This window comes from Armigeres subalbatus, chromosome 3, assembly GCF_024139115.2.
Source record: "Armigeres subalbatus isolate Guangzhou_Male chromosome 3, GZ_Asu_2, whole genome shotgun sequence".
NCBI classification, from domain to species: domain Eukaryota; kingdom Metazoa; phylum Arthropoda; class Insecta; order Diptera; family Culicidae; genus Armigeres; species Armigeres subalbatus.
Window position 1 is genome coordinate 158,481,899 of NC_085141.1, and position 22,276 is coordinate 158,504,174.

General features: G+C 38.1%; 2 protein-coding genes and 1 long non-coding RNA gene across 3 annotated transcripts; 1 reads left to right on the forward strand and 2 right to left on the reverse strand.

Annotated features, from left to right (window-relative positions):
* Window positions 1–1,406: 1,406 nt before the first annotated feature.
* On the forward strand, window positions 1,407–21,724 carry LOC134226913 (tetraspanin-33-like). The gene is made up of 3 exons (XM_062708024.1): window positions 1,407–1,629; window positions 1,733–2,816; window positions 20,584–21,724. Exon 2 carries the CDS (start codon window positions 1,919–1,921, stop codon window positions 2,753–2,755), a length of 837 nt encoding a protein of 278 aa, XP_062564008.1. The 5' UTR covers window positions 1,407–1,629; window positions 1,733–1,918; the 3' UTR covers window positions 2,756–2,816; window positions 20,584–21,724.
* Window positions 5,423–9,203, reverse strand: LOC134226912 (uncharacterized). Its single transcript, XM_062708022.1, has 4 exons — window positions 8,676–9,203; window positions 7,773–7,922; window positions 6,252–7,706; window positions 5,423–6,191 (listed from the first exon to the last, which is right to left on the reverse strand). The coding sequence occupies exons 3-4, from the start codon at window positions 7,167–7,169 to the stop codon at window positions 5,868–5,870; spliced, it is 1,242 nt and encodes a 413-aa protein (XP_062564006.1). The 5' UTR covers window positions 7,170–7,706; window positions 7,773–7,922; window positions 8,676–9,203; the 3' UTR covers window positions 5,423–5,867.
* On the reverse strand, window positions 18,337–19,222 carry LOC134225615 (uncharacterized). Its single transcript, XR_009983282.1, has 3 exons — window positions 19,116–19,222; window positions 18,543–18,655; window positions 18,337–18,466 (listed from the first exon to the last, which is right to left on the reverse strand). It is a non-coding gene; the product is annotated as an uncharacterized LOC134225615 (long non-coding RNA).
* Window positions 21,725–22,276: the final 552 nt, after the last annotated feature.

Genomic DNA, 22,276 nt, shown 5'->3' on the forward strand with positions numbered 1-22,276 from the left:
TTGCGAAAATGGACTGTTTCGGTGGCATTTGGTTTGGCGTGGTAGCTTGGTTGCTACCTACCTACCGCTCATCTTCGCCGGTTGAGCGCTTCGGCTCTGCTCCGGTTCAGCTTTGTCTCGTTCTGACATCACCGACCGAATTTAACGATTTTGGTTTTTTTCCGGTTTCACTCGTCGGGATCTACTGGAAGTTCTCGATCTTCAGGTGATTATAGCTGAATGTGAAAACTCACTAAACCTATAATTGTTTCATTTCAACTTCTCTCATTACAGAACCCACCAATTAGCATTATCCCGCTTGTTTGTCATCATTTATTGACCCAGATACCTCATATTAATGATACTCGTTGACAAATCCAAAAATGGATAACTTATCTATTTTTCTTATTTTCATTTACAGAGCATTCATCGAAGGCAGAAAACTTCTTATTACCCAATTTTAATGGCATTCGTACGATAATCTCATAAATGGAAATTAATAGAGAATAATTTTACCTTGTTTCTTTATTTATTTACAGAAGCTCATCTATCAAATGTTTACAGGATCTATCAAATGAAGCAAGAGAAATGGACTTCAGCATCCACTAGAAATAACCGGAATTCACAGATACCCATCGAAACCATAAACAAACGGCTCTTATCAGGGCCACCAATAATTGATGAGGAAGAAAGAGCTTGTACGAGAGTGAAATATCAAATAACACAAACTATGATGACAAATACCATCCATTTCGTATAGCTACGTAGTCCTACGTCACTTTTGCGTACAACCCGATTGGGCTGCACCTTTGAGTTTTTCACTCCGCCGGTCTCTGGTTATAAATTGAGGTCTCCAAGCAGATTTTACCAACACTATCACAGAGTGATTTTTTTTTTGCTGCACACTGAATCAAAATGAAAATCATCATTTTCACCTGATGTCTAGTTCAAATTTGCGATATTCTTCTTAGTGTTTCCACGCATTGTTTGTTGTTTTCTTACAGCAAACAAAGGAAAATTTTGTAAACACAGCACCAACACCAATGGGGATGGAGAGGGCTATAGGGTTGCTAGTTTCGACTGCAATAGTTTTTTGCGTGCATTAATGGGTATTTATAAATTGAGTTTCTCCGTGTAAAAAAAAACATCGCAAAAACTGTCGGACTTCATCATCGCAATAATTTTTCATTCATTTTCTTTTCTATCAATCATCGAATCAATCGGATTTCTATCAGTAGTTCAGTGCAAGATGAATACACAGCTAGGTGTTTCAATCTGCCCAGTTTATGGATGAGAAGAAGGCGGGGGTGAAAAATTCATTTTCGGTGCAAAACATAAACAAACCGGCTGGCTCTTCCATACTAAAATCCAAGATGGCTGAATCGTGAATTTGGCAGATTGGAACACCTAGTGGTGTATTCATCTTGGTTCAGTGATTCGGGTGATTCGTCAACCATTTACGGAGCTGGAAAGAAAAATCTTGTTTTTGTAAAGCGTTTTGTGCAATATTTTCCAGCTCAACGCTGGATGGTGACTAATTTATTCTCGAAGACGAGAATCGAATGTGTCGTTCCATTTTGTCAATATCGACAGCCATACCAGAGGGCATTTGAAGTGTTAATTTTGTATTTTGATTCGCCTTGGATGTTGGTAAGTTGTCTCCAATGTATTTTGTGCCAACAGACTATAAATGGGGCGGGGGTGATGTGTTGAAGCGGACGGAGTAAACAAAGGATTTTTCTCACTCTTGCAGCAACTTTAACAAGCATCCCACGGTCAATCAACGAGAAATAAGCATAATTTCGCATCGTTGCATTTGAAGGTGGGCGCAAAGAGGAGAATAAAACGACGGACGGTCGTTTCGGAAGGCAGCGGACTGGACTAATTACTCTTTCGTTGGTTGGTGTGAAGGATTTGGAACATTGGTCGGTTCAGCGGAATGCCCCCGTATCGATATCCAACACAGAACTTCACGTACGTGAGTTCGTGCGTAAAATATATGATATTTTTGCTGAATTTCATATTCTGGCTGTTCGGAGGTCTGCTGATCGGAATCGGATTCTATGCCTTCGTGGATAAATGGCAGGCCACCGGATTGATCAAGCTGGAGACAGTGTACGATATAGTGCTGAATATTTCGCTGGTGATGATTATTGCCGGAGGAATTGTATTCGTAGTCAGCTTTGCAGGATGCTTGGGAGCTTTGCGGGAAAATACCTGCTTGCTTAAATTCTACTCATTGTGTTTGTTGATGTTCTTCCTGTGCGAAATGGCAGTGGCCATAGTTGGATTCGTTTTCCCCCACAAGATGAACATTGTGCTGGAGGATTCCTTCACGGATAAGATAATAACCACCTATCGGGATGATCCGGATCTGCAGAACTTTATCGACTTCGCCCAGCAGGAGTTTCACTGTTGCGGATTGAGCAATGAAGGTTATTTGGATTGGGGTAAGAATGAGTACTTCAACTGTTCATCGCCCAGCGTGGAGAAGTGTGGTGTCCCGTACAGCTGCTGCATAAATGCCACCGACATCTCGTCCGGTCTGGTTAACATAATGTGCGGCTACCACATCCAGCAGCAGTCGGTGGCCGCTGCTAGTAAAAAGATCTGGACCAGCGGTTGCATCGAGATTGTTCGCGTCTGGGCCGAGCGGAATCTCTATCTGATAGCGGGCATTGCGCTCGGGGCCGCCCTCAGTCAGCTGTTCGTAATTTATCTGGCCAAAACGCTGGAAGGTCAGATCGATTTGCAGAAAAGTCGCTGGTCGTCGTGAGCTTACGTTGGCTGGGGCGGTGGACGGGCGATTTAAGTGCGCGTGCGCAAGACGATAAATGGTAAGTTCTTGTTTCGTGCTTTATTTGGGTTTCCCTTGCGGGCGGCCAGTGGATACATAAATGTGCATTTATTGCAAAACCGCCAACAATAATAACGTTGATGGCGCACTGAAAGCCTGTGAAAACTGTTTTACTAGAGCGCGCATTCATAATGTGGTTTGTTGGTTGAGTGGGCGCTGTTGCTGATATGGATCAGTAACTGGAATGAAATTATATGTTTATGAGCTCCACCCTCGACACTGTGATTTACATAGGCGCTGGAATTACATTATTTTGTTTTTGCCATTTTAAACGATTTTGCCCTACTTACAGTTAACACACCTTTATAGCAATGATTGTTTATTTAAAGAAATCGTTTCTGTTAACAAAATGGTCTTAATAGTTTGCTCCTTATCGTTAGCACCAGCTGCAGTTCAGAGATGTATCGCTTTAGATCAATTATCATACTTATTTAAGTTCATTTCGATAATGGAGTTAAACCTGTTAAAGTATTATGTCAATTTATGCCGAAAAAAGTTGTGATAGTCCCTTACAAGGCCAACATTGCACGAATTATGAGTTGCCATGCGGGAATTCCAGGTATGTACATTGATTATAAGCTGGGGGCTGCAGGGACTATGTCCAAGGGATTGACGATCCTTCTCAGGCCATCTGTGAGTTATAGGGCTTGCCTAAGATGTGGTTGAGTTTGACATTGGGCTCTGTTAAACTTCTAAAAAATACTGCATGTATCCGCAGGTAGGCCCCACCAAAGCAACCGTGTGCCGCTCAAAGCGTACAAGCCCAAGTCCTGGTTTTAGATGGGATGCTAAACAGAGCTGACACGACGGCCCTCCGACGAGACAGGAGGTCCAATAAGCCGCCTGTAAAACCAATCATTACGAGCAATATAAGAGATAATACGACTCGATATAATCGGCAAATACCTAGGCGACAAACAAAGGATCACGATTTAAAGCTTGGAACATGGAACTGCAAGTCGCTAGGTTTCGCAGGCTGTGACAGAATGATCCACGATGAATTACATCTCCGCAACTTCCAGCGGATACCTTCTATCAAAGCTGGGAACTGACTTTATAGTGCTGGGCAAGGTGCGCCAAACTGGTGATATGGGTGGCAGTCCCCACCAAAGCAACCGTGTGCCGCTCAAAGCGTACAAGCCCAAGTCCTGGTTTTAGATGGGATACTAAACAGAGCTGACACGACGGCCCTCCGACGAGACAGGAGGTCCAATAAGCCGCCTGTAAAACCAATCATTACGAGCAATATAAGAGATAATACGACTCGATATAATCGGCAAATACCTAGGCGACAAACAAAGGATCACGATTTAAAGCTTGGAACATGGAACTGCAAGTCGCTAGGTTTCGCAGGCTGTGACAGAATGATCCACGATGAATTACATCTCCGCAACTTCCAGCGGATACCTTCTATCAAAGCTGGGAACTGACTTTATAGTGCTGGGCAAGGTGCGCCAAACTGGTGATATGGGTGGCAGTCAATCAACGCAATGATGTGCTGCAACGCATGTTCAACAAAGTTGCAACATTGTTTGACTTCCATTTATCACGTAATATGTTATAGGGGCCCTCCTTAGCCGTGCGGTAAGACGCGCGGCTACAAAGCAAGACCATGCTGAGGGTGGCTGGGTTCGATTCCCGGTGCCGGTCTAGGCAATTTTCAGGTTGGAAATTATCTCGACTTCCCTGGGCATAAAAGTATCATCGTGTTAGCCTCATGATATACGAATGCAAAAATGGTAACTTGGCTTAGAAACCTCGCAGTTAATAACGGTGGAAGTGCTTAATGAACACTAAGCTGCGAGGCGGCTCTGTCCCAGTGAAGGGATGTAATGCCAATAAGAAGAAGAAGAAGAAGAATGTTACGTCGGGATCAGTGCAAAAGGCCGAACCACAGAAGACCGAAAATGTTCTAGCAACCACGAAAGGCTGAATAACACAAAAGGAATCATTACAAATGTTTCAATCTTCCAACCAAGAGAACTTGTAATACTAAAAAATACTCCATAAAGAAAAACTTGTCCACGTGTTTTGCAACTACTAGCAGGGATGTAATCAATCTTATTCTGTTGAGGTATTTAACGTCAGTTCAGCCTCGAAGTTCAATCTTTCTATTAAAATAAGTTGTATGACGATGTTTACAGAGTCAATATGAATCGTTATAGGGGAACGGTTCGGCACTTCATCCCATAGCTCCTATTTCCATCCGATCGAAAACAAAGCAATGAAAAGGAATTTGGTTTGTTTTTTATTTTTGTGGTTTTTTCACCAATGAGCACGCAAGTTAGCAAAAATAAGCGAAGAGATTGGTGCTGTATTTCTTTGTTTTGCGATGAGATGAAAATATGTTCAGTGAGATGGAAAACCCTATATTGCATAATAAATCAATTTTCATTGCAGTGGCCGGAACAAATTATATATTCTTCTTTTGTCACTTGATCGTAACTTATGTCGAGGGGGGGCGAATAAAAAATAAAATAAAAACCGAGGAAAATGAAACAGTCTTTTTTAGCGCAGCTTGATCGTATATATTTACATTTTAACTTAGAATACTTTACTTAGTTTTTGCTTTAACGTTACGCTGCTTCGAATTTACGTTTTTCAACACTGATGCGTAACATGAGCCACAAATATTGAGTTTGTTGTGTGTCACGGACGGGTTACTTACGAGGCACTTCACGCATAAGTTTTTGAATCCTTTCAGAGACGAACATTGGAAATAATGAAGATGAATTGGATCAAAGCATTTGATTTTAGGATTTCGAAAAACGTCTGGTAAACCTTCAAGTGGAACACCGCAAATATATAAGTTTTTATCAAAAAAGCGTTCTGTTTCCATTAGTTGCTGCTTGGTCATACTTATAGATAGTAGAATCTATAGATGAGCGAAAGCATGGCTGAGTCGATTTTTTTGACCGTGCACACGCGCATATGACGTCACAGCCCTTAACATTTCCATTGAAATCGTGACGTCATGCTCGTTTGGAGACACGTTTGACAGTTCGTTTGAAGACAGAGGATTTATCTTCGCTCATCTATATATTCCACTATCTATAGTCATACTGTATTGAGAATACAATAGACGCGGAAATTTGCATTCAGTGCATGTAATTATGATGCGCGCTCTGGTGGAAGCTAATGCAAATGAAGGATGAGTCAACCTCTCTTCTTGTGTATGCATTGCCTTAATTTTACGTGGTTGACAATCGTCATTCGGTTCAGTACCATATACTTCATCGAATTCATCATATTTTTCTCCTTTGAGTTGAGGCGTCGGTAGCCAAGGGATGTTGATGGTTTGATCCATCCTCTTTGCCTTGTGAAATTTGCAATTTGTATCATTAGATTTCTTCACCTAGAAATTAAATTTGTTTAGGATTAAATGAATCGAAGTACAGATAAAGTTATACTTTACTTGGAAGGTATAGGATGTCGCTTTAACATGTTTGTCAAAGAATTCTTTAAATGATGGTACGTTCATTGCTTCAGCTTTCGAAATTTTGCTCAAATTAATCTCAGGCCATTGGTCTGTAATATTTGCTTCTATCGTATTTATCTCTGCTTCGTTTGCAGCATAAGATACGATCACCTTTTCTCCTTTGTAGCGCAGTGACTCAAATCTTGATTTAAGTAGCCTTCGGGCATCTTCTGTTCCTTCTAGGGCCAAGCGAGGATAATCGTTGTTAGGGTTTTTCTCGTGAGCCTCCCGCCATTGTTTTTTAGACATTAAATTTTTCACAAATTTTTCATTTTCACCCAGATGATTTCTAGACAACGAAACTCCAATCAATGCTATGTTAGCTGTTGCCATGAATCGTTCTGCTGGATTAATAAACGAAAAATTTGGAGGCGTGCGCACTGCATACAAAAAATCCAAGTCGAGTTCGAAAAATATAGTAATGTAACTCAGCATAACCATGATGGAAGTCAGGTTATGATCAGGTCCTCCATCTGATCCGATAAACAACATTGGTCGATCAAGGTCATCTTCCGAATAACGAGTGAGAAGTTCAGCAACGTGTCTAAATGCAGTGGAGTGTTCGAATATAGCGTCTTTGAGAATTATGAACGGTTGTCCTGCATACCAAGCATTAGATAAATCCGTAGGAGGAATCAGTTTAATTGATATCGAAGGGGTTAGATGCTGCGGTATGTTGTCGTGATCTAAAGCGTTCAATCCTCGATTATCCAAGCCTGCTTTAAGAACTGAACGTTGTCTTCTTGTAGCGCTGACTGGAGCGCCTTCAAATCCCACCGGAATTGCTGCTTTGTCATCCAGGAAGAAAACTAGACTGGAAGTATGAAAACGACCTGTAATGAAAATTTCAATCATGATACAAATCGTCAAAGCAAGCGTTAAATGTCTAATAGATTAAACTTGCCATCATTTTCATGTACTGGAATTGCTTTGCCCCATAATGTTGATCGGGATGTGCTTTACGTAGTGTACGCACTTGCAATCCATATTTGATATCAAACCTACTGTAGTACCTTTCAGCGGTACGATTACGTGGGTTTCTGGGTGTAAATTGTAGACGAAAATACTCAGCTGAGGGTACGTTGTTGTTCGGACATCCTGGGTAAAGCTGATTCAAATTTTCTTCGCATATGTCCATCAGATCACGCAAGGAAACGCACAGCGGTGAAATCCAGCTAGTTGTACCGTGTTGTCTTTCTTGAGCAACCGATAGATCCTTTTCGGCGATAACGATTTCAGCAGCTTTCCAGAAATTGTCAATCTTGCCTTGCCTCGAATTCAGTTGTTGGGTTTCAATATGCAAAACTTCCTCGATTTCATGACCATCACCGATTAACATTTTAAGTCCGTCCAAGTCATCTTGCTTAGAACTGCTAGGATCCTCATCATCATCTGAAATGTCAAATAGAATGCTTAAATGAAATTTCATTGTAGAACGAAATGTATTCAGGTACTCACCTTTTATTCTGTACACCCATTTTAAAAGAAATTTTGATATTTCGTAAAGACGAGTTCTACAATATCAGTTACTGAATATAGGTGGTATGGGAACGTTCCGGGCACCACGTTGCACCCGCGAGCCAGAGTAGAAAGTACTTTGCGATGTCGCTAGGAGAGACAGTATAGCAAAACAATTCAATCGCCGATATAGGAAATCAAGAAGAATGTAAAAAAAATCATATAGGTAGAATGATCATGTTTGGTGATCAAGTCTCGATTCCTAGTGAGTGGGTTGAGTTGGAACTAGCTTGGAATGACTTGACTTTTCAGTCAGTAAGAGTTGCTCATGTGCATTTTGATAACTTGTAACCGTTTAGGGTGGAAGTAGTTACTTTTTATATGAAGCTTCATATAAGAAGTGTGGTTTTACAGGCAATTGTTTTAGGTTAAAAATTGGAAGTTGATGTGTATAAAAATAACTTTGCCTGCGTTGCACTTATTTCCGATGATATATTTCATGTTTCAAGACATGTTTCTCAATATTGAACTTTTGAATGCAAGGATTTTGTTGTTAGTTTCAGGAACTTATAATTTTATTATAGCACGGGTCTGGTGATACGAGGAGATCAAAACTAAGTTTGTACAATATCATTATTTGTAGCATCATATAAAATTCTTCGTTGATCATGTTATTTATTGCAGAATAATCTGATTGCCGGGTAGTTATGAATTATCTCCCATTTCAAGCCTGCACGGTGGGCCTGGCCGTTTTAATATTTGTGTCACATTTATGATATGCTGCAAATACTAATGCAGACAAGAAAATGCTCGGATATACAACCGACATTTCCAGGATGCTTTTCAATACTGGCTGTGCATGTGCTAGGACATAAGACATAAGAACGAAATGTATTCAGGTACCTGTAGCCAACTGGCTAAACTCCTTAACTTTTTGCACGGTCCACGATGCTATTCCGCCGAAAACTGCAGCTGCCTGTTTGCATTTATCAGCTCTTACGCGATAAACGATATCATCTTCCAAATGAACAATTGTATTTGACAACTGGATTTCCGACCGTTCATTAAGATGAGGAAGTTTCCACACGAACGTAGCATTCGGCTTGAACGATCGATACACCTGAACATCGAAGTCGAAACTTAATCCCTGGATATACTTATTGTGAGGGTGAGATTTAATAGAAATTGGGCAATCCACTCTGAGCGTGCATTGATGACAGACATGTAAATATCATCCGTATAACGGTTCGGTTGCCAACGTTGACTAGTGAATAGCAGGCCATGACTTGGCCTCTTCCCTCGTCGGGCACGCCCGGAGTTGGACGCTCGACAAGACAGCACACAATCGATCAAATCAACGGATAGCTCGTCCGGCGGAATTAGGCCACACATTTGGCGATCCTGCCAGGTTGTTCCTGGTTGCAAATTATTGTTCTGTAAGTATCCTGTGGGCGTGATTGAGACATTTTTTTCTTCGGTTTCGACTTGTGATGTCGAAGGGAAGATCGCCGAAATAAATTATTTGTTTTCTCATCGGTTTCGACTTGTAATGTCGAAGATGCTGGAAGAGCGTCGGATTGAATAATTTTCTCATCGGTTTCGACTTGTGATGTCGAAGACGCTCTGGAAGAGCGTCGGATTGAATGATTTGTTCATCGGTTTCGACTTGTGATGTCGAAGACGCTCTGGAAGAGCGTCGGATTGAATGATTTGTTCATCGGTTTCGACTTGTGATGTCGAAGACGCTCTGGAAGAGTGTAGGATTAAATGATTTGCTCATCGGTATCGACTTGTAATGTCGAAGACGCTCTGGAAGAGCGTCGGATTGAATGATTTGTTCATCGGTTTCGACTTGTGATGTCGAAGAAGCTCTGGAAAAGCGTCGAATTGAATGATTTGCCCATCGGTTTCGACTTGTGATGTCGAAGACGCTCTGGAAGAGCGTCGGATTGAATGATTTGCTCATCGGTTTCGACTTGTGATATCGAAGAAGCTCTGGAAGAGCGTTGGATTGAATGATTTGTTCATCGGTTTCGACATGTGATGTCAAAGACGCTCTGGAACGGCGTCAGCTTAAATGATTTGTTCATCGGTTTCGACTTGTAGTGTCGAAGGCGCTCTGGAAGATCATCGGATTGAATGATTTTCTTATCCGTTTCGACTTGTGATGTCGAAAACGCTCTGGAAGAGCGTCGGATTGAAAGATTTGTCCATCAGTTCTGACTTGGGATGTCAAAGACGCTCTGGAAGTGCGTCGGATTGAATTACTTGCTCGTCAGTTTTGGTTTGTGATGTCGAAGGCACTCTGGATTGAAAAATGTGTTGTTTCTCAACGGTTTCGACTAAAAAAAGTCATAAATGATTCATTTTCTCATCGGTTTTGATATGTGATGTGATAGGCTGCTGTGGTACACTGAGGATACTGGCCGTAAGATTTTCATACGACCAAACTTATGAGAATGTTTCATACGAATTGAACTATGAAAACCGTAGGATCCTTTTTTGATCAATTCTAACTTTTTATTGGGTATCCAACAAAACAATTTCTCGAAGCGTTGATGGGCGTGTGGTGTGAACGCACGCCTCCTAATCACGACGTCCATGGTTCGAACCCGGGTTACACTTTTTTTTAACAAACTGAAAATATTTCATAGGATTGTCGTATGAAATGCATTCCATAAGAGAATCGTATGAAAATCATTACAATTTCTTGTGGTGAAATTTCATAGGAGAAACGTATGATGTTCTTACGACCAGTATCCTCAGTGTAGAGCACCGGATTGAATGATTTGCCCATCAGTTTTGGCTTGTGACGTCGAAGACGCTCAGGAAGAGCGCTGAAATAATTTATTTGTTTTCTTATCGGTTTGACTTAAACATGTTTAAATATCGAAAGAACTCTAAAGTAGCGTCGAGCAAATGATTCGTTTTCTCATCGGTTTTCACTTGTAATGTCGAAGGTACCAGATTGAATGATTTGTTGTTCTTATCGGTTGCGATTAAACATGATTTGTTTTCGGAATAAATTATTTGTTTTTTCATCGGTTTCTGCTTGTGTTGTCGAAGGTGCTCTGGAAGAGTACGGATTGTTGCAGCTTTTTGATGGTTGTGTAGAACAGGGGCGGATTGTTCGAGTCAAAGAAACCTTAATGCGGTGGACCAGCAGAATGCAACGTTTTAAATTTGAATTTTAAAGGTGTTGTGTGAGAGTGCCGGACTGATTGGCTTAAGCTTGAAGGACCAATACAGAGGATGTTTGGAGAGCCACCGATATTGTTTTGACATTTCCTGTTGGAAGGCCATCAAAATTGTATTGGATATGGTCTGCCGGCTCGAATTTTATTTGGATTTGGATTGCAATGCTGGATATATTTGCAAAAAAATAAGATAATAGAGGATCATGAACATAAAAAAAAAGTTGACAGCTCAGAAGGCTCAGAAAAAAGACTGGATTAATTTATTTAGTAAATATGGATTTGCGTATAGATTGGATAACCGATTGGATAGGATTATATTTGAATTAGGATGACTTGAATATGGGAATTGAGTACGGATATTGGATACTGAATTGTGAAATTAAATTTGGCTGTAATGTAAAAAAAATGCGTGAAAAAAAAAATTATGTAAACAGTTGTTTTATGAAAATCGCAAGTCAATGTTTTTTTTCTCTTTTTTGATGAGAGAAGAAGGAGAATGTGAGGGTGAGATTTAATAGAAATTGAGCAATCCACTCTGAGCGTGCATTGATGACAGACATGTAAATATCATCCGTATAACCCCCATAAAAAATCCTCCCGACTTTCCCCCCGACTAAATCGGTTCACGTCGGTACGATCGATCTATGTAGGACCCGACGAATTTATAGATTGTTTCACCGAGCCATATGGGACTTTTACAGGGGACACCACCGACGCGACGTCAAACGAAATCGGTAGACTAATATCGACAAAATCGAATGAATCATAGGTTAATTTCGTATCAAATGATGTGTGATGAAACCAGATGAAATAGAGTAATTAATCGAGTTATTAAAAATTATTATTGAGCAAATCAGAAATAATCTATAGATTGATCGGTGTGGCAAATAATGAAATCAGGCGAAATAGGGTGTTTAATCGATTTATTAAATTTCATCGTAGATCAGATTAGATCAAATATATAGATTTATTGATGTATAAAATATTCAAATCAGACAAAGTAGGTTGTTTAATCGCTTCATTAAAATTCACCAGGGAGCAGATCAGACTTAGTCTATAGATTAATTTATGAGGAAAATAATTAACAGCAGACGAAATATGGGGCTAAATCGGTTTATTTAATTTCATCATCTAGTGTACCAGATTAAATCTAGAGATTGATCGGTGTGCAAAATATTGTAATCCGACCAAATAGGGTGTTTAATCGATTTAATGGATGCCTTGGACAATTATTCGAGGAATGTCCATACTTCCGAAGATCTTGACCCAGACAAGAGTGCACGAACACTTTTTCGATCGAGCGGGATCGCCTCAAACTTCATGATTCTGCAAGAAAAATAAGGAATTACGTAAATAAAATTATGAAGTTTTCTAGGAATACACACTGAAATCGAATGAAATCTTTTAATACTTAGGACGTGGACCTTAGGACGTGGACCTTAGGACGCGATCATCCGGCAAGATAGTGATTAATTAGCACGGAATATCAACAATCTGACCATAATCAGAATACATGGGGACCAAAGTCCGACGAATGCTACCTTTATGTACTCTCAATCTTCATATTTTTTTAAAACTATTTAATGACATTTTGGAAAATATCCTTTTGTTTTCAGGTATTTAGTTGGATGTATTTTCTAGAGTGAAAGTTACAAAATATCGGCACGGATCAAATATCCCATCTCTTTACGACAAAAATTGTCACCTTCCCGTTTTAAACTGTGACTAAATATCTATCTTCAACTGCAGCCGCAGATCGTGGAAAAATTTTGCTTCAGACTTTTTTTTCTCCATATATTTGTCAAATAACACAACCTAATCAATGATCCGGTTACTTCAAATACGGTCAAATGGTTACATTCTACTGGAGTATCTAAAGAACCATTTCCAAACTTTTGTCGAACTTTCTCTGGGAGCCAGTTATCCACACAGATGTGAAAATCTTTCAAAACTTATTACTTACCTTGATTACTGCTAATTATCGGAAAACCAGTCTTCCGGCATGTTCTTTAACGTACCTCGGTCTGAAAAACTCTCAAATTAGTCGAATTTAAATATTTTAATTATCAAATACTCACTTGCTTCATTTTTAATTCATAAACACAGGCACCCGATTTCGTACGTTCATTAATCAGGCGATCAAAATAGGCAACAAATACAATCAATCGATTATTTAACCGATGAAATCAGCAACCGATTTATTTATTCAATAAATCTGGCGACGAAAATAAGTAGTCAACGATAATCGACTTCGTCGGTATGAAAATAGGTCGATTTGATAGTCACCCGATTTCGTCGGATGATCGTGAAATTTGGGAGCTGTCAATTTTTTTATGGGGACGGTTCGGTTGCCAACGTTGACTAGTGAATAGCAGGCCATGACTTGGCCTCTTCCCTCGTCGGGCACGCCCGGAGTTGGACGCTCGACAAGACAGCACACAATCGATCAAATCAACGGATAGCTCGTCCGGCGGAATTAGGCCACACACTTATATCGTGCTTTGCGTTCTGATGGAGCATACAGTATTAAATTAACAGGAGTGTATCCCAAGTAACAATTAAGGTTGTATCAGAGTTTTATAGCGTTCTTCAAAACCTAATCTCAAAACCTTCCATGCAGTCCTCGCAGTTTCCACAACCTCCTGTAGATTTCTATAAAACCATGTTACAGCCAGTTGGCCCAGTTTTATTGCAATCATTAAAACCTAATATGCGTTCCAGTTCAGAACCAACGGTTTTATAATATACTTCAAGTCTCACATAAAACATGCAACATAAAACCTCCTCTAGACTTGGTGGTTTTGAGAACCACTATATAACCATGATACAACCACTTCATGACTATGATACAACAACAAGTAAGCCGATAATGAAACAGTTGTCAACTCTCAGGTTGATTATTTGTTTATTGTTTGTACTCGAAAAAAATATGCTTTTCTTCCTGCAATATATGGATTACATGTCAACAACAAAAATAAAAGAATTATTATCAGCCAGTTCAATAAAAGTTCACATCTGGCTTTGAGTGTTCTATGCATGTTTGAAGGCATGCTAGGGATTTTTCATGGTGAAACCATGATAAATAATCAGTATTTTAACAATGCGCTTCGTTAATTTGTTATTATTTAGAATTTTTCAAGTTTAATTAATTGCCTTAGTTAATTACTTTAAAGATAATTTCAATGAATAACCACTTTGGTTGATCAAATAATCAAAGCATTGTTCCTAAAACTTATTAGAATGTCCAATTTTACCGTTTAAAAGGTGAAACAGAAATTTGCATGATATTTCGATTATGAAATTCATTATTTTTTTCATATCGGCGACATTTTTTCGAATAAAACTTTGATTGCATAAAAAATGCCTCTATATAACCATCACTCCTGAACTGGCCCTATCTGGGCATTTCAAACACCTAGAGGTTTTATCTTGGCCTTTTTCAAGACCATGTTACGACTAGCAAGTTTTATCTTGGTCAAACCTAAAGCTTGGTAGTTTTATATATAATGACAACATGACAATGTAGACAGATATAAAAAAATCATAAACAAACCTTTCTGCCCTCGGCATCGAATGCAAGTACTTTTAAAAATAAGTATTTCAATTAAAAAGCATATAGTGGCAATTGTTAAATGGAATATTTTGTACCTTAAAAGTGTTTTACTCATGTTAAATTGGCAAAGCATGTATGGATTAAATACATATTTTCATACCCCTCATGAGCAAATGCTGTTTGAACAGTTTTTTCAACGACTCAAATATATAAGGGAACTGCTCCTTGATTTCAACTCATGGCTCCGATGTTCATCCCATTGAAAGCAGAGCAATGGAAAGGTATTTGATTTGTGATTTTTTCAGCAGGAGTTCGCATGTTGACAAAATAAAGCGAAGAAATGGGTGCCGTATTTCTTTACTTCCCGATAAGATGAATGTATTTTCAGTGTGTGAGATGGAGATCGGAACAGTTCCCCTACATAATTCACGACATAGAAAAAACTGCTAATGTTTTTTTTATTTTCGACTGAAAGCGAAATGAAAAAACTTCCGTGGGTCAAACAATTTGTGCTGAAAATTTAGTTTCTATCCATAGTAGTAGTTTCAAGCTTCGTATTCCTATGCAGGTCTTCTTCAGGAGTAAAGGTTATATGTGGGTTTTATACAGGACTCTACGAAGCTTGGCAGCTTTTATAAGTCTTGATCAAAACCAACATATAACTTAACTGCTGGCTTTATGTCAGTTCCATTTTTAGCTCTGAGGAGGACCACAGGAGCATTATAAAACCTAAAGAGCTGTGGTTTTATATTGGAATTCAAAACGTAGTTCTCAAGTACTCTTGCGGATCTAATTAAATGACAACTTAATAAAACCAAAATAAAACTTTAAGCATTTCTACATGCCGTAATAAAACCTCTATAAAACTAGCATAAATCTTCGAAGCATTGAGATTGTTACTTGGGATGCTTCTCCGCTGTTAAGTTGCTGTTCTAGTTCTTTAGACATACGTTTTGTCAACGATGTTCTGGATGAACTAGCTGCTACAGTTTTTAAAGACCGATTTTCCAACAAGCTGCATCGATGATCAACGGATTGACTTTCTACTCGATCTTCCACTTTGTTGAGGTAATTGATATAACCGGCATATGTTGCACGTAGCATTTGCACATCCGATTGCACTTCTGACCAGGATTTCGAATTCAGTATCGCCGTTGCACACAGTGAGTCCAGTTCATCGAATAGTTCAATCATATCGGTCCGCATCATACGAGGAAGGGTTTTCTTTTTTTCTCTCCCATGATACATCACCCGAAATGTATCTCGTGTCTTCGGTGCAAAAACTTGCAGGAAGTTGTGGAACACTTGGAGCTGATGCCAACTTTTCTGATTGGCCATCTAAGTACCATAAGGCCGATACAACTGCACTCATGAACTGCTGCATTTCAGTTTTCTGGAAGCGTTTGAACCCTGCTTTTTTGTCCACCAAGTATTGTACAACACAGTTGTATAGCTCTGACCGACCGTCTCGTTCTTCCTTTTTATCAGGATACACAACGACGGCAGCATTTTTCATCAAATGATCAAATGCGTTTTGAGGTTGCTTTGGAGGGTCAAATGCATTAGGCACAAAACTTTGGTGCAAGTTCCGATGGCAGTCACAGCATCCTGCAAAATGGTTGACGGGTCGACCTCGAACAAATCGTCACGATTGATAGACTTACTACCAGCAAATACTTTATCGATCTTCTCAGTTTTGTTCAGTTTTCCGTTCAAAACTTGATCGATAATTGATTCAAAGTTTGTTGTTTTTAAAACAGACACAATAGATTGCACCATCCGTTTTCCGTCCTTTTCCACCCTAACAGCAATCGGAATCTGCTCCATGGTGATACACATACGAAATATTTTCTTCTTTTGAATGCACCCCTCGATAATCAATCGGGTGTACACTGTGGATAGAATCAATGAAATAAACAAATATGAAAATCTGTATTTAATATATAGGGAAATTTAAATGACTCACGATAGATTGTATTTGAGTATTCGACACTTTTTAACAGCACAAAACTCCTACACGTTTTTTTTTTCTTCAGCTTATGTTTTGACGTTTTGAGTGATGGCTTTGCACGTGCACTCGATTAGAATACACACTAAAGGTAAGGAAGAATAGTGAACGCAACTGTATTAGAGAATGGTAAAAAATGTAAACAATAATTGTTATTGGTAAAGCACAGCGCACATAAGATAAGTTTGCGTTGCGTTTAGTAGATTTTGCATGGGAAAATTGCGCGGGGCTCTTGACGTTCATAATTGCATAATTTCTTAGGGGAGCTCGATTAAACGTAGTAAGAAATCTTTTTTGAATATATATATATGAATGTCACGTACACAAAATATGCGTTTCCTCACCTTAATATCTATTCTAATTGTTTTGCACAAAACAATCGTTTAACAGATAAAATAAGTTTAGTACCACTTGTTCTGTCCGTTAAACGATTCTATTTTTTGCAAAACAATTAAAATATGACATGGAAACGGGGGAAAAATGTAGAATGTAAAAAAAAAAACAATTGATTCAAATTTAATTTTTTTATTTCCCCCTCCACGATATTTCCAATTTTTGAAGGGGGGGGGGGTGACAAAAGAAGAAAACTAAATTTGTTCCGGCCAATGAAAGGATGAACATAACTGAACACAAGAGGTCTCTTTTTTTTCTTCCTTTGCTGATGTAACTAATCATCATCAGTAGTATTGGAAAAAGTCAAATTCCCAAATCTAATGCAAGAGCCCGAGTTAAAATCCACCGGATTCATGGCTAACAGAATCGAATCTCCGATTCGCATCAATGTAGGAGTTGTACGCTTCATGATGCATGGTTGTGCCAATAATGCGCACTACTCGCAATCTTATTGCGACATCAGAAGCTAAACAAAATCAAATTTTTCATTTACCTATTACGTTTTTAACTAAAAGCTCGTTCCAGTTAAAAAGCGCCCAGTTAGCGAACTGTTGCTGATAGTTATTTTACTACTGTAACTTTTTAGGATACACTGTGATTTCTAAATGATCTTTATATTTTAAGACCATCATTGGGGGGGACACAGAGCCCACAACGATTTCAATGTTAAACAGCAATTTCTAATTCTGATCATGATAGATAACCCTGTCAATTATGGCTCATGGAAGTTTGAATGTTTTATATTTTCATTATGTTTGTAGAATTCACATTGTTTCATTACTTCATATGTATTATTTGTTTTCAATAAAAAACGCTCATGTCATTATGTATGATACTGCCATCCGTCTTTTTATTTCATCTTTCCAGAAATCAAGAAGCCTATTTTCGCGATCGTTGAACCAGAACGAAACATATTCCCCGATTTAAACTAGGACATTGCTTGACGAACTGTTGGTTCTGCATCTCTGAAGACTAAAACTAGCTGCCCGGATAAAAAATATCATTAAAATATCATAAATGTTATTGTTACAACACCATTTAAAACATAATTTTTACCATTGAATATAATGGAATTTTGACAATAAAATCACATGAGAAATAATGGTTTTCCACGATAAAATGAATGGTAAATGGGACTTTTACAATTAAAAAGGGGGGTTGTTATGTATCTTTACAATAAAAAAATCGAAAATTTTCCATACAAAATTCGGAGCAAAACAATTGATTTTACGGTTCTTCAATGGGATGATTTCGAGCGACAAAACAATAGAAAACATTGTGTTTTAAATGTTTTCAATTACTGTTTCTATTGTTTTACAATAGAAATACAACAGGATTTAGAATACATTATACTCCAATATTACAATTAAAATACAATACAATTAATTGTTTTACATATCATTTTATTTTCCTCCGGTTGTTTAGCATATCTTTAAACGAATCCAGCGCACTACTTCCAAAGTTAAGTGGGTTGCCTGTATCTGGAGAAAAATCCAACATCGGTTTAAAAAGTGTACTAACTTTGTTCCAAATAGATATAAACCTGTGAAAAATGTAAATTATAAAAGAATGTCAGTTTTATTAGAAAAAATACGTCGAGAAGAAAAGAAAAAAATTACCTGCATCAGTTCTTATTATATCCCGTTGGTGAGATTGGCCAATGGTAGTCACTGAACGATCTTCAATCAGTGACCAGCAAGCAGCAGTATTTTATTTATCATAAGCTTCATTTCTGTAAAGGAACAAGGACACATGTTACCAGGCATGTCATCAGGTACTATGATGAAAAAATTTTCATTTATTTTTTGTTCGGGATGAACCACTGCGTTCATTATGTACATTGAACTTTTGTAGTATAAGATTACGATTACCGGTGGTGAGTATAAGCCGTTTGTCAGCGCAGTATCATTACTTGACACTTTACCGGTCACTACTAAACGCGCTGCTAAAACAGTAGCGCAGCTGACAGGTGACCAAATTGACCAAATAACAGCGCTACTATTATATGAACTATCAAACGTCGAACGTCACCGATACGGAATGCAGCCACCGAAATGATAACCGAAAATACCGAAAATAGTGACCGATGCGAAAAAGAGTGACTAATCTAAAATGACAGTACAGTGAGAGTGATCAAAATACTCGCGCCCAGTAATGATGCTCTAACGCGCTTCAACACTTTAGATACTCACCACGGTACAGAAGCCATAGTGATCTACCGCTTTCCCAGCAGCAGAAACTGCAATGAAAAAACACTTTCTGCACCATACAGTTTCATTATTTTCATCTCTTCACTAATTATAAACAAAACTGTACACGGTCAAATGAATCCAGTCATTCTCCGAGTAAAATTATGAGCAAAAGTTTTTGTTCCCTTTCATTTTTTTGAAATCAAATTTTTATTGCAAAACATTTCTAGACCTGCAACAAGACCTGCAATATGAAAATATATACTTGAGAACCGGTATAACATTTTTATTTATTTAACAAACAAAGCTATTGTAATTTTATTGTTTTCAATTGTTATTTCATCAATATAATAAATCCATGAAATATTCCAAAATTATATTAATTCAATAACATTAGACGGATTTCCAGATCATCCAAACCGAATACTTTTAAAAATTGTTTAGTTTTTGGATGAGCAATACTAAACATAAGCGAACAATAAAAATATAATAGAATATATCGGAAACATTTAAATATATTGTGATTTAAATGTACGTACAATAAAGATCTTTTACAACCGTGAACATTTTACAATAAGCATACAATAGTTTGTATTGTTTGCCACACAATCTATTGTATTTCAATGGGTTATGTCATACAAGTTACTGTAAATTTTTATCTGGGTGGTGTTGAAGAAAGGTCAAATTGAAATTTGGTGAGAGAATTCCATTATATACATTTACCAAATGATATTCAAACTACATGACTACATATATAACATGAAAACCCATTGAAGCGATTTGGATAGGAAGAGTGGAATCGCAAACTTCCTATTGTTAACATCTCGTGGATAAAGAGCGGGCTCTTCTTCCCATGTATTGGGTCAATCTGGGAATCGAGGGCTAGATTATATTATTGTATGTACGAACTCTCTTCTGGAAGGAGATTCTCTATTCATCCCGTGGATTCGCATAAGTGTCTCTGCTTATGGAACCACCCCACCCATTTTTGGCCCGTCATACAGGAGTTTGATGAAATACAAACAATAAAATGATCATGATCAAATCGTTTGTCAGATATGGCCAGTGCTAACGGCAGGTGCCTTGCTAAATAGATGGCAGTATCATCATCATTGGGGGGACACAGAGCCTGTTAATGTTGTAAGCAAATAGGTAGACAAGAAATAAACAAGATTTTTTTCTGGCCCGCCAGCAGATTTTAATTCTGAAAAATGGCACGTGGTTTGAAATGGGTGGGCCAGCTTGTGCTAAATGAACACTACCCAGCTATACAAAGAGAAAATGCCACAGTGGGAGGTATGCCAGTAATGGAAGTAATTCACTCACAATCGTTACTAATCACATGAACAAAGTATTCATCGTGTAACTTTTTCTTACACTCCATATGTGTATGAATAAAAAAACTATGGGAGAAGGGGTGTTGTGTGCTCAAGCAATTCTAACAAAATATCATTTTTCTCATACTTTTCAGAACTGAAAGACTATGCATCTAGATTCCACTGATATCCGAGTAATATGGAGCTGTAAAACATGGTGATGACTCTTACGTTTTTGGTGATGACCGAAAAAAACTCGTAATTGTAGATTGCATACATATATGAAATCCCGAGAGTAATTTCCAGTAAGTTGAATAACTCAATGAAAGCCACATATTATAGCATCTAGTGTTCCCTCTTTAGAATATCTAGTGTTTATGTTCCAGCGAACTGTAGAATTACATATAAAACAGAAAGACACAAATCTCCTCACACGTAAATGACTACGACGACAGGACGCTTAACAAGTTAGAACTCATATATTTTGGAACTCGAGAGAGTATTGCATTTTAAACCAGAGAATATTTTCAAACTACTGAGATTACTTCGAATAGAAAACAAAACACTAATAACCGACTGACTGCCTATTTTTCGAGCGAGTAATTTCCGTGGAAATCCCAACTGAAACTAGCGTTGCACTGATGTTGAGCGATCACATTCGGTGGTCAACGATTTATTGAATGCTCGAGTGATGAATGCTTCCTGCAATATCTTTTTAGAACGAGCGAACATCTCAAAAGTATTATAGAAAAAAATGGATTCTCATAGATGTTCAGGACTTTTTTACACGGTTTTAAAAACGATCCTCCAATGTTTTGCTTGATTTATTTTATGTTTGGCAAGATTTTACTGATAATAAGTCTGGCTGTCTGCATTTCAGTTTTCTCTTCGTAGATCTTATGTTAATCAATGCAGTGTTACGTTCCTTATATCATTCTAACTCTCTAAACTGACACAAACTTTATTACAAATATGAATCTGAATTATCATTAAACTCACGAATGTGTTTCACTTTAGTATCTTTAAGTAAGAGGTCATAAAAGATGATTGTAATACATATATCTATAGATAGCTAGAAAGCAACAAAAGCAAATGCAGTCGATGGCTTCTTTGAAGAAAAGAGAGATGGCTATTAGTGGTGAGGAACGAAACAATTCCACTGAGAAGACATAATTAGAATTATATAATTATATATTACAAGCTATGTCATTATTTGTAAAGCTCAAAGATAGCATCTAGAATTTCCGATGACAAAAAAAATAAATGAATAAATTTTACTCTGGTGTCATACAAAAAGATGTTTGAAAATAATTTGGGAATGAAAGAACGTATACGTCGATTCGTAAAAAGATTGATTTAAAGAATTTTGAGATCTAAAATCAGTGAAATCGACGCGTTTAATATAAAGTAGCATGTGATTGTCATGTTGTATTAAAAACCTCGTTTTGTTTAATTGCATATTAGTCGTCTGAGTACACGAGACCGCATGCGTAGGGCAATCAAACTCATCAAATGCTTTAGCTAAGCAAGCCTTTGGCACAGCAGAGTGCGCATTCTATACAAATCCGCCCAGCCCGTTGTTGGGGGCATAGAGTGCGATCCTTTCATTTAAAAAGCAATGTCCACTCGCTTGACTGTGGATATACAACAGTAAAGCACACACAGCAAAAAAAGTTGTTGAATATTACATCGAAACAGCTGCAACCCACTAAATCCATCGGTTGTTGAATATTACATCGCATGATGTACTCAAGGACATTCTGCGTAATTAATATGAACGATGTAATTTTGTTCCGATGTACTAAATTAGACGATGCATTCGAAGCGATGTAAAATGGGGTCATGTAA

What these genes read in the sequence shown, in the direction of transcription:
- LOC134226913 (XM_062708024.1), top strand. Translation starts at nt 1,919, where the DNA reads ATGCCCCCGTATCGATATCCAACACAGAACTTCACGTACGTGAGTTCG.
- LOC134226912 (XM_062708022.1), bottom strand. Translation starts at nt 7,169, where the DNA reads ATGATTGAAATTTTCATTACAGGTCGTTTTCATACTTCCAGTCTAGTT. An exon ending in CGACATCCTATACCTTCCAA is followed by an intron (nt 6,192 to 6,251) that starts GTAAAGTATAAC and finishes TTTAATTTCTAG; the next exon opens with GTGAAGAAATCTAATGATAC.